The 18,859-nt window shown below is 44.7% G+C and overlaps 1 protein-coding gene across 1 annotated transcript in view; it reads right to left on the bottom strand.

Moving 5' to 3' along the window:
* Window positions 1–18,859, bottom strand: part of LOC138666770 (zinc finger protein 420-like) — a 163,721-nt gene that overhangs the window by 102,530 nt on the left and 42,332 nt on the right. The window contains exons 4-6 of the mRNA XM_069754943.1: window positions 13,061–13,166; window positions 11,177–11,268; window positions 3,588–3,699 (exon numbers count right to left, since the gene is read on the bottom strand). Of these exons, the coding sequence (XP_069611044.1) occupies window positions 3,588–3,699; window positions 11,177–11,268; window positions 13,061–13,166 (310 nt within the window). The remainder of the gene's footprint in view (window positions 1–3,587; window positions 3,700–11,176; window positions 11,269–13,060; window positions 13,167–18,859) is intronic.

Below are 18,859 nucleotides of genomic sequence, written 5' to 3'. Positions count from 1 at the left end.
TGTGTGCATTTTGCCTTGAGTTTTTCTTAATTTACTGATCTAGGAGGATTTTTGCTTTCTTGTAGCATGATTGTGAGCTAATTTACAGAACTACAGTACAGACCAAAAGTTTGGACACACCTCATTTAAAGATTTTTTTGTATTTTGATGACTATGAAAATCGTACATTCACACTGAAGGCATTAAAACTATGAATTAACACATGTGGAATTATATACTTAACAAAAAAGTATGAAACAACTGAAATTATGCCTTATATTCTAAGTTCTTCAAAGTAGCCACCTTTTGCTTTGATGACTGCTGTGCATACTCTTGGCATTCTCTTGATGAGCTTCAAGAGGTAGTCACCGGAAATGGTCTTCCAACAATCTTGAAGGAGTTCCCAGAGATGCTTAGCACTTGTTGGCTCTTTTGCCTTCACTCTGCGGTCCAGCTCACCCCAAACCATCTCGATTGGGTTCAGGTCTGGTGACTGTGGAGGCCAGGTCATCTGGCGTAGCACAGCCTGGAGGTGTGTTTGGGGTCATTGTCCTGTTGAAAAATAAATGATGGTCCAACTAAACGCAAACCAAATGGAATAGCAGCAAGATGCTGTGGTAGCCATGCTGGTTCAGTATGCCTTCAATTTTGAATCCCCAACAGTGTCACCAGCAAAGCACCCCCACACCATCACAGCTCCTCCTCCATGCTTCACGGTGGCAACCAGGCATGTAGAGTCCATCCGTTCGCCTTTTCTGCGTCGCACAAAGACACGGTGATTGAAACCAAAGATCTCAAATTTGAACTCAACAGACCAAAGCACAGATTTCCACTGGTCTAATGTCCATTCCCTGTGCTCTTTAGCCCAAACAAGTCTCTTCTGCTTGTTGCCTGTCTTTAGCAGTGGTTTCCTAGCAGATATTTTACCATGAAGACCTGCTGCACAAAGTCTCCTCTTAACAGGTGTTGTAGAGATGTGTCTGCTGCTAGAACTCTGTGTGGCATTGACCTGGTTTCTAATCTGAGCTGCTGTTAACCTGATATTTCAGAGGCTGGTGACTCGGATAAACTTATGCTCAGAAGCAGATGTGACTCTTGGTCTTCCTTTGCTGGGGCGGTCCTCATGTGAGCCAGTTTCTTTGTAGCGCTTGATGGTTTTTGCCACTGCACTTGGGGGCACTTTCAAAGTTTTCACAATTTTTCAGACTGACTTGACCTTCGTTTCTTAAAGTAATGATGGCCACTCGTTTTTCTTTACTTAGCTGCTTTTTTCTTGACATAATACACTCCAGCGTTTTGTTTTTTTCATTTCACTGCTGAAGTGGTGTCGATAATGTATCTATCTTGTAACTGCAGCTTCTGACTGACCAGATGTCAGAGGTAATGGTCACAAACTCTCAATGTAAGTCTATGGAGGGCCTCGTTCTGGCTCTCATTGATTTACATTGAGAAGCAATCTCTGGCTTGCTCAGTACACAATAAAGCGATCCAACAGGTTACAACTTGCAAAAGACCAACCAGAGTGGCACTGATAGCAGAAGAAAACAGCGGCTGGTAAATATAACACTGAGTATATAACTTAGATTAGTGACAAATTCTAGCTGTGAGATAAAAAAAAATGGTGGTGGTGCTGTAAAAATAAAAAAAATTATATGTTTTATGTAACCCTACTAACAAATAACATTCCTATGACTACGTTGGTGGGGAAAAAAAAGTTAAATTTATAGCCTTTATAAATTGGAAATTTATTTAAAAAAAAAACTAATCACAAAGTCCTCAAAGAGAACCTGACATCTGCTGCCCAAACCATGGGCAGTATGCATCAGCCACCGGCTTAACGATGACAGCCATGCATGTCTGACTCTGAATCACTGCTGAGTTTCAGAGAAAAACCATTTTAATAGAAGTCAGGGATCGGCTATTAAATGTGAGTGTATAGGCAGAGACCCATCAGTCTGTCAGCGGGTGTGGAGAAGCCGCTGGGGGTCCACCTGTTCTGACTAGTCTGCTACACGGCTCGGTCCCCGTCGGCTATTAAAAATATGTTTTTCTCTGAAAAGCTGCAGCATTTCAGAATCAAATACATTTGGCTGAGATTGGCATCCTATGCCTGATATATGTTGTCCAGGGATTGGGCAGCATGTATCATACGTCAGGTTCTCTTTAAAAAGACATGGACACCTTCGACATGAAATAAAAAAAAATGTTGATGTAGGTTCCCATCTACAGCAAACGTGGTCTGATAAAGGTGTTTAGGTGCTAACCAAGTCAATTTGGCATGCTCAAGTAATATGTTCGAGTCCCCACGCCTGCATGTCTCGTGGCTGTTAGACAACCGTAAAACATGCAGGGATTGCTTAACAATACTCTGAAAATGAAAGAGGTGGAGGACCATAAAGCAGGTGAAGGCTATAAAAAGAAAGTGTTTTCAAGTTGCCCTTTACGAAGTTCAAAATGTAACTAAGAAATGGCAGTTAACAGGAACAGTGGAGGTCAAGATAAGGGCTGGAAGACCAAGCAAAATTTCATTGAAAACTGCTCATAGGATAGCTAGAGAGGCAAATCAGAACCCTCACTTGAGTGCAAAAGACCTTCAGAAAGATTTAGCAGACTGTGGACTGTTCTACTGTTCAGAGACACCTCCAAAATACGGCCTTCATCGAAGAGTCATCAGAAATAAGTAGCAGAATCGAGATGTGGGGGTCATATATACCAGGATGGAGATGGAGGGTGGCAATATATACCAGGATGAGGGGGATGGGGCATGTATACCAGGATGGGGGGCCATGTATACCAGGATATGGGGGCATGTATACCAGGATAGGGGGGGCAAGTATACCAGGAGGGGGGCATGTATACCAGGATGGGGATAAGGGTATCATGTATACCAGGATTGGTTGAGCATTACCTCTTATAAGTGTCAGCAGCAGATTTCCCGCCCCATAACCACATTTTTTGCTTCAAATTTTTTTTCCTCCTCCAAAACCTAGGTGCGTCTTATGGTCTTGGTGCATTTTATAGTCCGAAAAATATGGCATGTTAAGCTGAATGGGCTTTTATAGCTCAGGGGCAGGTTTCACACATCCAACATTCATTGTCTGCGCATGAACCTCAATGTATGGACTTACTGGGGTCTCCTGTCCCAAACTCAACCGCCTTGCAGGAATATATTAGGTTGACGAGATTGGTTCTGGAGACTTTTGGCTGGTCTGGACATCACTGTCCTCACACAGACTATAAAGGTCACATGTGTAAAACTTGACTTGCCCTTATACTTTAATCATTACGTATTAGATATGCCTTTGGAAGTGAAGGGGATAAGATCGTATGTATGATGCTCTGGGTTTCATTGTAGCTGAGCTGCAGTAGCTACAAAGAATACGATAGACAACCAGTAAACCTTGTGCCACCGTGTTTATAAATGCTACACATATCGTTCCTTGTCATACATGATCCTCATAAACAAAGCATGTCCAAGAAGAAGTTTTATAGAAAACATAACTGAAGTACAATTTCTTATTTCCTACAGTCAGTCAAACGCTATTCAGAAGATGTGAGACAAGGTTGTGGAGCAGCCTGGACATAGAGAATATGCAGTCGCCACTCACCTGCACTGACATCTACAGGAACATCCTCCTCTTTACACAGACAACTGCCCATCACAAACGTCTCTTCATCACTTGCTGAAGTCTCCACTTTAATATCAAACAGCTCTTCAGCCTAATGTCATGTGAACAAATAGTACAAATTTCAGAAAGTTAAGTCGTACCTGGGCAATACAGCGTCACTTACTAAGACTAAAACAAGAACATTTGGAAACCGGTACCAAACAGGACTGCACAAGTTAAATTATAGAGGACAATTCTCTAATAACTAATTTAAAGGGAATGCGGAACTTTAAAAGGGAATTTTTATCTTATAACCCATTTATATTTTTTAATTGTAGTTTTTTTTGATGTTCTGCACATGATTATGGGGAGGTGAGCTGTGTCCATCACATTTTGGATTGCCGTGGTCCGGCTTTCTTTGTAAGCATGACAGATACAAATCTGGAACTCTTGCAGTTTTACCTCTGGCCAGAGTTTCATTATAGACTGGCTTGATTCAGCAGTCATCTTGTCATAATCAAAAGGTTGCTGAAAAGTGAACTCTATAGTCCTTTTTTTTATTAACAGGGTTGAGAGTTCTCTTCTCTAGCCCCTTACCTTGCACACACCCTGAAACTTTTAGATACGGTTTCTCCTCTACTGTAGATTAAAGTATCGCTGTGGATTTTTTCTTTTTAATTTCACCAACGGATAGGTAGCAGCAATTTATGTTCCGTGTGGAGTAATAAACATACACATCGCCGCCATCTGCCGTGTTCAGCGCGGCTCCGTTTCTCTTTTGCACCACGTGATCTGACTTGTGACTGACTGGCTCGCTCTAGTGTGTGCTGGGCAAACCGGAAATCACTTCTCAATGTAAGTAACTGAGACACAGAACAACGCTCTGATAGACTTACAGAGACGGTAACCATTAGCAGCAACTTCCTGTTACAAGATGGCGGAGAGGAACTGTTGCAGGAAACAGTAGAAGGCGGCCACAGGTAAGCATTTTACTAAACACAAGGAACATACATTACTGATAACTATTCGGTAGTGAAATAAACTTAAAATACAAAAGGTTTTTGTTTTTTATCAAAAGAAACACTGAAGGCCTTGTTTCAAGAGTCTATGAAACAGGAAAAAAATTTACATTTCCCTTAGAATTCCAGGATTTTTCCCCTACTACCAGGGCTGTGGAGTCGGAGTTGTGGAGTCCGAGTCATGGAAATTGAGGAGTCGGCGGTTTGGCTTACCGACTCCACAGCCCTGCCTACCACCACCACTGCAAAGCACTATACCGAACAATTTTGTAATACGCAAAGACAATTTTTTATTGCATGCCCTTGAATTGCCCAAAGCTCTGTATGCTTACAGAGCCATCAGAGATCCACCAATTCTTAAGCCGGCCATACACATTAGATGGTTGTCAGCTGAACGATGCTTCGGCCAACAGCTATCTCAGCTGACCCTTCCATACGCAGGTGCATTCGTGCAGTTCACCATGCTTGTATTCTTTATAAGAAAGCTGTCGACTGGCAAGTCGGCTGGTGGATTATCTACGGGAGATCAATGCGATTGACACTCTGAAATCAGACATGCCCGAGTGACAATTCACCTGACCATCAGTCAGCTGGCACCCAGATACACAGTAGACAGTCAGTAAAACCTGCTGATATCAGCGGGTACGCCCAACATTAGTATAATGTGTATGGGAGCATTTAGTTCTTGCTATGTACAGACAAAAAGGCATCTCTGCCAATACAGAGACCGTTGCACATTGCCCTAGTTTTCCACCTCCTCATAATTGTTTGAATTCATTTGGGTCGTACTGTATGCAAATAGAGAAAAGAAGAATTTCATCACGAATTGCTGGACTGTAACTACTACATAAATGTATATACATTTATATGGGTGGAACCACAAAGATGCTGCCTGTCTTGCCATATATCTTACTTTTTCAATTGTATGACACCCCAAGTAGAATATTCTTAGATTTTCATGTACATGGATAAAATATATGACTTTCATGCAAACCACAGATAAAGCAATTAAAGAGGATGTTGAAGTGGACACAAGATGGAATAGTGACTGCAAAGTGGAATAAACATTTTTCTTCCTAATTTCGCCTTTGATTGCGGAGATATTAGATATCAAAGTATTTGCCACCTAATGAGTTAACTTTAGTTAAAGTGGTTTTCCCATGAACAAAGTACACTTTAATCAATAGATCTAGGAATAAAAATAAGTTCCTGTGCTGAGATAATCTTATACATGTACCCTTGCTACGTACTATGTTATGGTGGTGTCTGATCATACAGGAACATGGTCTGATTATACCACATCTCCTGGGCAGGGGAGAAAGAAAAAAAGTATAAAAACAGGACAGCATAGGATCACAGCTGATTCTTTCTGTGAGGTAAAATATTTCCCAGCCTGCTTAAAAACTTGTTTTACCTCACAGAAAGAATCAGCTGTGATCCCATGCTGTCCTGTCTGTATACTCTTTTTTGCTTTCTCCCCTGCCCAGGAGCTGTGGTATGATCAGACCATGTTCCTGCACGGTCAGACACAGACATTACAATATCTCAGCAAAGGAACATTATTGTTTTAACAAATCCAATTGTGAAACTTATTATACAGATCTAATAATTAAAATGTACTTTGTCCTTAGGAAAACCCCTTTAAGTCTAAGTGGGTGTTATAAGATACTTATAGGGAGAAGTGCATGCCCCCAGTGACATGAATTGCTGTCTAATAACTTTTGTTAAGTTCAAGTTGATGTTACCCAATTTGGTATTTTAGCTGTGTGCTTAGGGCCATTGTCTTGTTGGAAGGTGAACCTTCGGCCAAGTCTGAGGTCCAGAGCACTGTGGAAGAGGTTTTCATCCAGGGTTTCTCTGTACTTGGCCGCATTCACGTTTCTTTCAATGGCAACCAGTCTTCCCGTCCCTGCAGCTGAAAAACACCCCCATAGCATGATGCTGCCACCACGTTTCACTGTTGTGATTGTATTGGGCAGGTGATGAGCAGTGCCTGGTTTTCTTCACACATATCGCTTAGAATTATCACCAAAAAGGTCCATCTTCGTCTCATCAGACCAAAGAATCTTATTTATTCGGTCGTCCATGACAGCACTACGGAGAGAGGGGATCCGCCCTTCAGGAACAGGAAACCTACAAATACATAAGGGCGGCACCTCTCCCACGCATCAGTTGGTTTCCTGTTCCTGGAGGACAGGATTCCCTTCAGATACGACGACTTCGTTCACCTATCAACACCCAGGCTGGCTGTCCGACCCAGGTAGCGAGGGGGTCTCCTACCTCGGGCAGTGCGGGTCCCTGGAAGCGCCACGGTGGGTCCGGGTAGGACTCCACGACAGTGAGCGGTGCAGGCTGGAGTGACGTCCGGAGGAGGTCCATCCCCAGTGGCAGCAAGGTGAGTATGTCCCCCCAGAGCGGTTCACCCTCCTGGGCCTCGGTCTTCCCCGCCTCTGGCCCCCGTCAGTGCAGTGCGGTGCAAGCTTTCCGGGAGCGCCCTGTGCGCTCCTTTCGGTTCAGGGGGGCGGGACCCGAGCCGGGGTCGGGCGCTGGCTTCTGCCGCAATTGCCGCTGTGCTGCGGCCGTGAGCGGCGGTAGTGTAGCGGCGGGCGGCTGGGGGGTCCGGCGGGGCCGTCTCCGGCTTCCGGGAGCGTCCCTGAGCTCTCTGCCCGAAACCGGAAGTGACGCACAGGGGGCGGGGCCTAAACCGGAAGTGAAACACCGGCCTTTTTTTTGCTTACAGCGCCGCTGTCCTGCATGCGGCGGGGGCGGGGCAATTGGGGGTGGGGGAGCGTCCTGCACGTGGGGGGGTTGATTCGGCCACACAGCTGCACATGTTCCGGATCCGGGGGAAGGGCTATTTATAGCCGAACAGAACGCTGCAGGGCTGCTTGTGTGCCCATCTGCAGCTATGGATGAGCCGGAAGCTGCCGTCGGTCTGCTGGAGCAGGAGCAGGACAGATCCTCGGAGAAGTCCCATGCAAACCCCCAGCCGAAGACCCGCGGACACAGTAATCAGCCCAGTCGCAGATCTAGACAGAAGGATCTGGACCGACCCCCCAGTGATCCGGTACCTACCGCTACTGCTTGGGTAAGAGATCTTCGTGAATGTACCCTGATGCAGTCTTTTCCTATGTTTATTTCCGTAGGGGGAAAAAAGCGCTGGTAAATCAAAAACAAGGAGTGCGCGCTATGCGCTTGCCCTTTGCCAGACGCCAGATTCTCGGACAATCGAGTCACCGTGGCATACATAAATCACCAAGGCGGGACTCGTTCCAGATCCCTGATGTGTGTAGCAGATCGTCTGTTTCATCTAGCAGAGCAACATCTTCTCTCGTTGACGGCTCTACACATAAAAGGGGCAGAAAACACTACGGAGGATTTCTTAAGTCGCAACACATTGAGGCAGGGAGAGTGGTCCCTGAACGGCACCATCTTCGACCTTATCGTGGAAAGGTGGGGACAACCAGAGGTAGACCTGTTTGCCACAAAAGAAAACAGGAAAGTGGCACAATTCTGCTCTCTGAACCCCAGAGAAAATCCCCTGTCAGTAGACGCCCTCCTCATAAACTGGGACTTCAGGCTAGCCTACGCCTTTCCTCCCCTGTCTCTACTTCCTCTGGTGGTGAGGAAAATCAGGAAGGTCAAAGCCACAGTAATATTAATTGCCCCCTTCTGGCCCAGAAGGACGTGGTTTCCATGCCTGAGGCCTATGTCGATGTCCGATCCATGGGTCTTGCCAGACATTCCGGATCTCCTATCCCAGGGCCCAGTCTACCATCCTCGGGCGGTTGGCCTTCATCTGATGGCGTGGATTTTGAGCGGGCGCTGTTAAAAGATAGGGGGTTCTCGCCGGCCCTCATTAACACGCTGCTGAAAAGCAGAAAAATGATAACCACAAAAATCTGTCAGAATCTGGAAGAGATTTCTTCAGAACTCGGGGGCAACAGCTGGACAGTCAATACCGATTGTCCAGATCTTGGAATTCTTACAAAGGGGGTTAGATATGGGATTATCCCCAAATACTCTTAAGGTGCAGGTATCAGCCTTGGGGGCCCTCTTTGGCTGCAACATTGCTGAGAATCACTGGGTCAGCAGATTCATCAGGGCAACAAAACGGTCTAGGCCAATTGTGAAGAATAGAGTCATGCCTTGGGACCTGAACCTAGTCCTCTCAGCCATGACAGAGGCCCCATTTGAACCAGTTTCCTCAGCCTCTATTAAACATCTATCCCTTAAAGTAGCCTTCCTGGTGGCCATAACATCGGCGCGTAGGATAGGTGACATACAAGCATTATCCAGGGTTCCCCCTTACATGGAGCTTAGAGATGATAGAGTGATACTATCCCCTGATCCAGCATATCTCCCTAAAGTAGTGTCCAGTTTCCACAGAACACAGGAAATAGTTCTTCCATCTTTCCTCCCCAATCCTACTAACGATAAGGAAAGGAAGTTACACACTTTAGATGTAAGAAGATGTATCCTGGAGTATCTAGCGGTAACTGATCCCTGGAAGTTAGATAATGCCCTATTCGTGTCCTATCAGGGTAGTAGGAAAGGGCATAGAGCATCGAAATCTACTCTAGCTAGATGGATCAGGGAGGCTCTCTCGCTGGCATACATCTCAAAGGACAAGCCGGCGCCTGAAGGTCTTAAAGCACATTCCACTAGAGCTATGGCGGCTTCGTGGGCGGAAAGGTTGGAGGTGTCGATCGACCAGATTTGTAAGGCTGCTACTTGGTCTTCTCCAAACACTTTCTATAACCATTATAGATTGAACCTGGGTGCCTCCTCTGACCTCTCTTTTGGTGTAAGGGTGCTGCAAGCTGTAGTCCCTCCCTAGTTAGTTACTCTCTGTAATTCTCTCCGTAGTGCTGTCATGGACGACCGAATAAAGTCTTAGTTACTCACCGGTTAACGGTGTTTTTCGGAGTACATGACAGCACCTGTACATACCCTCCCGTCTTCTTAAGTTCTGGGTGTACACCTCTTCTTTTATTTATATATATAATTCACGGGTAGTGAATAGTTAGTTATTGTATTATTGTTTATTATGAATGCTATTAACCTTGGTGGTCCTCTTGTGCTCTGTAAACCAACTGATGCGTGGGAGAGGTGCCGCCCTTATGTATCTGTAGGTTTCCTGTTCCTGAAGGGCGGATCCCCTCTCTCCGTAGTGCTGTCATGGACTCCGAAAAACACCGTTAACCGGTGAGTAACTAAGACTTTCTCATAGTCTGGGAGCCCTTCATGTGTTTTTTTTAGCAAACTTCATGCTGGCTTTCATATGTCTTGCACTGAGGAGAGGCTTCAATCGGGCCACCACTCTGCCATAAAGGCCCGACTGGTGGAGGGCTGCAGTGATAGTTGACTTTGTGGAACTCTCTCCCATCTCCCTACTGCATCTCTGGAGCTCAGCCACAGTGATCTTGAGGTTCTTTACCTTTCTCACCAAGGCTCTTTTCCCACGATTGCTCAGGTTGGCTGGACGGACAGGACTAGGAAGACTTCTGGTGGTCCCAAACTTCTTCCATTTAAGGATTATGGAGGCCACTGTGCTCTTAAGAACCTTGAGTATTGCAGAAATTGTGTTGCAACCTTGGCCAGATCTGTGCCTTGCCACAATTCTGTCTCTGAGCTCCTTGGCCAGTTCCTTTGACCTCATGATTCTCATTTGGTCTGACATGCACTGAGGTGGGAGGTCTTATATAGACAGGTTTGTACTTTTCCAAATCAAATCCTATCAGTTTCATTAAAGGGAACCTGTCACCCCCCACACCCCCAGGCGTTTTTAACTAAAAGAGCCACCTTGTAAAGCACTAATGCTGCATTCTGTCAAGGTGGCTCTTTTAGTTGGGGTCCCTGCCAACGCTGAACTATTCGTTTTTAGAATTTTCCTTTCCTACCTGTAGTTTGTCAGGGGGCATGTCTTTTCCCCCCTGACACAAACGCCTCCCAGCCATCACTCAGGGCCTCCGTTTGCCGGCTCCACTTCTTCATTAACGTCCCTGACGCCTGCGCTGTAAGCTTATTTTTCGGACATGCGCAGTTTCTCTCATTTCCTTGTAAAATTGATTTATGCTAAGTTTGTTGAAAGTACAGTTCACATTTAAATAAGGAAATCGACATATATTTCCTACAAATTACCTGTAAGGCTACTTTCACACTTCCGTCGGCCCGACGTACCGACGGACATTGTGCTAAATTTAGCACAGCGTGGGCAGCAGATGCAGTTTTACAACGCATCCGCTGCCCATTGTGATGAGTGGGGAGGAGGAGGCGGAGTTTCGGCCACACATGCGCGGTCGAAAATGGTGGACACGTCGCACAAAAAAAAGTTACATTGAACAGTTTTTTTTTGTGCCGACGGTCCGCCAAAACACGACGCATCCGTTGCACGTGTGGCCATACGTCGCAATGCGTCGCTAATTCAAGTCTATGGAGTAAAAACACATCCGGCGGGGCAACTTTGCAGGATGCATTTTTTCTCCAAAACGACGCATTGCGACGTAGCCCAAATGACGAAGTGTGAAAGTAGCCTAAGACGTTTGGTAAAACATTGCTTCCACCTACCTCATGATCCAGTGAAACATCATGATCCTGTCCTGTCCACTCCTGAGCATACATAGAACATCTCTCTTGGGGATCCCTGGAAGTAGGATCATCTGGTGGAGATAATCACATATATAGAATACTTAGTACATTGTTAACATGAGAGGCTAGGATTTTGCATACAAGACCCTGAAAAACTGCTGCTTTCTCTCTATACCCAGCATGTGAGGTGACTTTCTGCAGCTCTCATGTATCGCTCCTGTCAAACCTATACTGTCTTCATATCCAGTGATAACAGAAAGTTAGTTTGTCCTAGTGGTATTGCTTTTCAAAAGAAACCGTGACTGGGAAAAGCCTAGCTAATAATGGTACCTTCAAACCCAGTAACAATTTCAGCTTGTAATACTTGGACTCTACTCACACAAGTGATGTTTTCCTTAGAGTTTTTGATATTTTGGTAGAAAGAATAGCCCAATGTTTTTTCCTACACCACATAGGATATTGTATCTGTATTACTAATATATACATTCTTTTTTGCAGGGGGGAGTAAAGGATATGGGCAACAACAAAAAATCAAATTCCACCTTTTTAGCCTCTCTTTTTGACATAGTCTAGGACTTTGATGTAGGCATTAGATGCACCAAAAATTAGATGCTTTATAACAATGAGCAAACGTGTTCAGATAAGGTGTTATCCGAGCGTACTCTGGTTCCATCAGAGTGTGTTCATTGTGCTCGAATACTATGTTCGAGTCCCTTCAACTGCATGTCTCGTGGCTGTACCACAGTCGTCACAAATGCAGGGATTGCCTGTTTATTATGTGCATTATCTGCATGTGTTGACTGTCGAACAGACGTGAGACATGTAGGTACGGGAACTCAAACATAGTATTCGAGCATGCCAAAGACACTCCGCACCAGCGCTGGCTTGAATAACACCTTATCAAAGCACGTTTACTCATCACTAATGCTTTACTTACTAAAAATCTGAAAACAGGTTTAATTTCACAATTTGGAAAACTGAATTTTAAATAGATTTTTCTTTCCTGCTTAACTGTAAATGCTTATCACCCCGACATCGCGATGTGGGGATATGATTGGGGAAACAAGAGAGCCCCGCCATTGTGATGTGGGGATATGATTGGGGAAGAGAGAGCCCCGCCATCGCGATGTGGAGGTAAGATTGGGGAAAAGAGAGCCCCGCAATCTCGATGTGGGGATATGAATGGGGAAGAGAGCCCCGCCATCACGATGTGGGGATATGATTGGGGAAACAAGAGTGCCCCATCATCGCGATGTGGAGGTAAGATTGGGGAAAAGAGAGCCCCGCCATCGCGATGTGGGGATATGAACGGGAAAAAGAGAGCCCCGCAATCTCGATATGGGGATATGAATGGGGAAGAGAGCCCCGCCATCACGATGTGGGGATATGATTGGGGAAACAAGAGTGCCCCATCATCGCGATGTGGAGGTAAGATTGGGGAAAAGAGAGCCCCGCCATCGCGATGTGGGGATATGAACGGGAAAAAGAGAGCCCCGCAATCTCGATATGGGGATATGAATGGGGAAGAGAGCCCCGTCATCGCGATGTGGGGATGCGAATGGGGGAGAAAAAAAAAAAAAAAAGAGAGCGCCTTCTTACATCAGCCACTACTGACCATGGCATATTGGAGGCCAAGCACCTGGAATCATTTAGTTTTAATCCTTGCGGTTGCAGCGAGACGTCAGCTGTATATTATAACCAGTACCTGCTGCTGCTGATGGCGGCCACCACTGCAACGTAGCTGTACTCTGTGGTTCAGGGAGCAGAAAACCATCTTTCCTGTCTACATTTTTTCCCAATGCAACATGCTGTGATGAATATGATGAATGTGTGATATTTCAGTGTCCAGTAGGCATTTCTTACCTGGGCAAATATTCACAGGAACTTGCTCCTCTTTACACTGGTGATCAGTCTTCACATATGTCTCCTCTGGCACTATCTCAACTTTTACATTTGTTACATCTTCACTCTAAAATCGATACGTGAAAGCCTTTAACAAGTGAATATCACCATAAGTCGGGCCATAAAACGCAGAGTTGGGTGGAATGGTAAATAACAGGGCTGTAGAGTCGGAGTCCATTTTGGTGGAGTCGGAGTTGGAATAAAATGGACCGACTCCAACTTCTAAAATATATAATAAATTGGGTCCAGTGGTTCAATGCAGTTTGTGGGGAATATTTTTTTCATAAGAATTTGGGAAAGTTATGAAATGTCCTATAAATGTCTGTCCTATTCCTGATCTAAGGTCTAGACTTTTAGCGGAGATGAATCTGTGCTGTAGTTTATGTTCATAAGTAGTGAAGCTCCTCCTCTCTAGATAAGGGGAAAAAATAAATACACAGGGAAGGAAAGCCTACATTCATCGCAGAATCTCTGGAGTGGACAGGAAAGCAGGATTAAAGACGGTAAATACTTCCTAAAGTATATCTAAACTTTCAATAAACGGTGCATAAATCAATAGTCCTGTATATGTTGTCTCTGTATGCTTGATGTTTTAGTTTGTTTTTCCTCTTAGCTCATGTTTGGAGAAACTAGCTGCCCTGATGACTTATACACACTATACATAGAATATAAAAGAAAAAAATGTTTTCTAACATCTCAAACTCGGAAATACAGTAACAGGATTGATGAGGTCATATATATTTGTGTGTGTGTGTGTGTTCTGGAATGTGATTCAGCACAAACATGCTCCCTCCTCCTCTCTTCATAGACTGTGAAAAAATATGTGAAGCATTTAGTGAGCTATACACTGTTGAGACAAGCCTTGACATTGAAAGTTCAGAGTAAAGCTATTTAACACATTTTACAAACTTTATACATATCTATCCTATTGATTTATGCAAAGATTGCTTTATTTCTATCCCAAATTATACAGTGCATGATTCCCTATTCTTGTAAGAATTACAATATACTTTTGTTTTTACATGACAAAATTATTTTCAGAGTGAATTTACATAATTACAAAATGTCTAAGAAGCATCTTATGAAGTCAGCTGTATTTGAGCATTTCACGGTGACTCAAGATAATAAACATTTTGTGTGTCAGTGTATAAGTGACCCAGATGAAAACAAATGCTGTGATACCAAAATCAGTGCATACTCAGGCAGTGATAAAAATGCTCCTTCAAGAGGTTCCAATCTAAAAACACATTTACAACGCTGCCAACCAGAAGTTTACAAAGCTGCACTGAAAAAAGATCACGGCAGCACCAATAAACCAGAGACCAGTACTTCCCGACAGGCAAAGAAGGAGGAAAGAGCGTCTCAATCGTCAGTTACAAGATATTTTGTAAGTGACAAAGTTACTATAACAATGACAGCAGATGTGTTTAAAAGACAGCTCACCGAGCTTGTTGTGAAGGACTGTGTACCATTATTATTATTTGCACAACCAGCTTTTACAGCTCTTAATGGAGTAATGGCTTGCACATTTGGTGCTTCTCTGTAAAGAGAGAGTATTAGAAAATTAGTGATTGAAGAAGCCCTTAACCAAAAGGAAGATCTTAAAAACACTCGAGACGCTTTGTATTTCTTAAAATGGATGCCTGCACACGTCACAGAGTGAACTATTTTGCTATCAAAGTTCGATATGTTTGTGACAACAAAAAAACTGTTACTAAGGCTAGTTTCACATTTGTGATAGAATCCGCAGCGTTTAATCCGCAACCGCAAATGAAGGAAAAACCTCTTTGAAACACGTACAATCGCATTTTTTATACGCATGCATTTAAAAACACGGTGTTTTCACGCTTTTCCATGTGTTTTGCATGCGTTTACGCTTTTTGTACGTATGGTGAAAAATTTAACAGAAACAAAATCTAGGTAAACAGACACCGCCAATGGGACTACAATGGGCGTGTATTATGGGATATCTATATATAGACCCTTGGACTGCTGAAATCTTCACAGTTTGCTACTGTATCCTATGTCATGTTGGATCTTTGCATGGAGAGCTTTTATTTCAACCTGGATTTAAGCATCAAGCTGTTTCTTGCCTGTGCGTTTGCTTGGGAGCAACAAAGAAATAGAGAACGACAGAGAATGACACGGCGTAGGCGTTTTTGGAGACACCCCATTATTGAACTCCGGGAGAGCCGTGGAGCCTACCACATGCTATATGGTGAGCTTAATGCCAACCCGGACAAATTCCCAGAATATACCAAGATGTCGAAAGACTCTTTCTGGAAATTGCATGGTCGTGTCCAAGGAGCCATCCGGAGACAGGACAACCAGCTCCGTAGAGCGATTCCAGCAGAGGAACGTCTCCTGGTTACATTAAGGTACGAAATAAGTCTAAACAAATGCCAGTCATAATTATTGGTCTGCCATGTATTATTTGTATATTCCTTTAAGTCTTTAGTTAAACACCACCATAAATGGAATTGATTGTAAATTTATTTTTTTATTCTTATTTCAGATTTCTGGCAACCGGAGAGAGCTTATCATCCCTCCACTTTCGGTACCGGCTTGGAATTTCCACCCTGTCTGGAATAGTTGCGGACACCTGCCAAGCTTTGTGGAACGTTCTCCGCGATAATTTTATACCCCTACCCATGGAGGACATGTGGATTGAAATTGCTGAAAAATTCTGGAGTGTGTGTGATTTCCCCAACTGTTTGGGAGCGGTGGATGAAAAGCACATACGCATTATCAAACCCGCCAGAACTGGATCGGAGTACTTCAACTACAAAAAATATTTTTCAGTTGTGCTCATGGCAATAGCAGATGCAGACTGTCGCTTCATCGCCGTGGACATTGGAGCTTTTGGCCGTGGGAATGACTCACAGACTTTCAAGAACTCGGATATGGGCCGACGTGTGTATGGAAGAAATTTTAATTTTCCACTGCCATTTGTTATGGTTGGGAGATGAGGCCTTTCAGATGTGTGAAAACCTACTGAAGCCATATTCCAGTCGGGACTCGAACCACACTAAAAGGATTTATAACTACAGACTGACCTGGGCCCAAAGAACAGTGGAGTGCACCTTTGGGATTCTTGTCTCAAAATGGCGCATTCTTGCGACAGCCATTAATCTAAAAATGGAGACAGCCAATGAGGTGGTTAAGGCCTGTGTGGTTCTCCACAATTACATAATGGCTAAGGAGAGACCCAACATTAAACTGGATGAACCTGTTGCAAACCCATTGCCAGATTACCAGCATCACCCACTGGGGTCAACAGTTGAAGTTGGCCACATGCGGGACCAAGTTGCTGCCTATTTTGATTCTGATATTGGACGTGTGGCATGGCAAGACAATATTGTGTAAAATTTCCTGTTGGATTTTGGCCTGTACCAGTTACGTTTTAAATGTTAATATTTTTTGTTAATAAAATTCGTGTTTTGCTATCTTGACCGAGTCTCCTATGTATTTCCTCTAAAAACCACTTATGTTGATAGTGTAAATGGTAGTTGACGTCATTACGTCCAGATTCTGTTCTGCAGTATCTATAGGACGCAGACTGAAGAGAAGATGGAGGTATAATAAAAAGCAGATCTACACTCATCAAGTCAGGTGTCAGAAATAATGAATTCAAGAGGCAAAAATAACAGCCTCATGAATTCACTATTTCTGACACCTTTCCAGGTGAGTATAGATCTGCCTTGTATGACCTACATCGTCTTCGTTTGTGCGAAAGAGATTACATACACTGAAGAAAAAATGGAGGTTATACAAGGCAGTTCTCTACTCACCAGGTCAGGTGTCATATATAATGAGTTCATGACGCAGAGTTTTGTGCATCATGAACTCACTATTTATGACACATGACCTGTTGAGTATAGTTCTGCTTTGTATTACCGCCATTTTCTCTTCAGTCTGTGACACAGATTAATCAGACTGAAGAGATTACGGAGAAAATACAAGTAATTTGGGGTTTTTTTGGCCACCTCATAGCTCTATACCAAACACACAAAGGTGCAGTGTTCTACTTAATAACTACTGGAGTTATGAGTGGGCCAAAAAAATAAAGCGTGTGGCGCAGTGTTTTATTCGGCGCATGGTGTGTGTTGCCTGCGGTGAAATACAGAATTAACCAAACATTATTGGGGGCAAAAAACCTTATTATTTATTTTTAACAAACAAATTAATTTAACTACGCCTGCTTGAGGTAGAGTGACAGAAATGGGGTGTGTGTAGCTGTGAGGCCTGGCTTAATGTGGCTGACGCAGGGGTGGCAGGAGAAGGGGCAATTAATGTAGTGGGGTCTGGGAGTTCGGGGATGGGGCTTGATACACGAGAGGGCAGAGACACACTGGAAGGGTGAGACAAACCTGACATTACATACACATTGGGGTGAGGGGGGAGGAATTGAGATTGTCCTTTCCTTTTTATTTTGTTTCCCTTTTTGGGAACGGCGCTGCGGTTTGGGGAGCCTCGGTGGGCTCATTTGTTGCGCCCCGGTCGTCGTGGCCGGCCTGTCATGGGCCGTGTGCCGATGCATGGTTGTGGTGGTGGGGAAGGCCATGTCAGGGTCCGGGTGCTGCTGCTGCATTCTGGTGGTGGTGAAAGCCATTCCAGGGTCCGGGTGCTGCTGCATGCTGGAGGTGAAAAGCATGCTAGGATCGGGGTGCTGCTGCATGCTGGTGTTGAAAAGCATGCCAGGACCCGGGTGCTGCTGTTGCAGCTGGGACCTGGTGATGGTGGCCGACCTGTCATGATCTGGGTGCTGCTGCTGCATGATGGTGGCAGTGGAGGAGGTCCAGGCAGGAGCAGCAGTGGTCATGGTGGTGGCGGTAGGCTGTCCAACAGCACTCGGTATGGTGGTGGTGCTGTAGTGGTGTCGGGCAGTGCCTGGAATGGAGGGGGCCGTGCAGTGGTATGCAGCAGAGCTCGGCATTGATGTCAAGCGTGATAGTGTTGGCACAGGTGTATATGCTGCCACGGTCTGCTGAAAATAATGACTCTGCTGCATAGCCTGCACGTACGCAGCATTGCAGGCCTGCATGACACTAAGCTGGAGAAGGAGTAAGGTGTTCCAACATGCCCTGTTCAATTTGATAAAAAAAAATGATGTGCTGGCCTCTGGAGGTCAGCTTTCACTTGGTCAAGGCTTTTGGTGACCTCCTGGATACGTGTATTCATATGGCTAATGGTAGTATCCAGTCTGTCACCCATCGCCTTGAGTCCATCATGAAAGACTGAGCTCAAGTGCAAAAACTCGGGCATGAGTGACCTATCCGAGGCCCTCTGCCGCTGCCGGGAGAGGTTCCCACCCCAAAAAAAGGGGCAGAGGCAGAGAACTGGGAAAGGAGAACACCTGATGGACAAGCTTCCTGGTCTCCAGTTTGTGTGGCAGGCCCACTTGCTGCAGCGCTGCTGGATGGCTGCGACGGGTCCGTGGCTGTGTGATGAAGGACCGCTTCAGAACCAGGGTCAAGAGTGCTGCTCCATGTGCTGTGAAAAAAAAAAAAGAAAAAAAACACATTACTACCAAACATTTACAAAAGTTAAGCGCCAACTCCTGTGGATTAGAAACAAATAGATTAAGGCAATACAACACAACCTAATACACCAAAAAATACTTACGTTCTCTGGGCAAGAACCGGTCTCAAAAATGCCAGAATGCGGTGGTATTTATATTTTCTGATCCTTGCTCCAGAACAACTAGGAACCCGGCTCTCTTGACGAAGGTCCTTGTTGAAGCGATCCTTCATCGAACGC

Source organism: Ranitomeya imitator, chromosome 2 (assembly GCF_032444005.1).
Source record: "Ranitomeya imitator isolate aRanImi1 chromosome 2, aRanImi1.pri, whole genome shotgun sequence".
Classification (NCBI taxonomy): domain Eukaryota; kingdom Metazoa; phylum Chordata; class Amphibia; order Anura; family Dendrobatidae; genus Ranitomeya; species Ranitomeya imitator.
The sequence above is the reverse complement of the archived record's forward strand: the minus strand, read 5'-3'. Positions and strand labels throughout refer to the sequence as shown.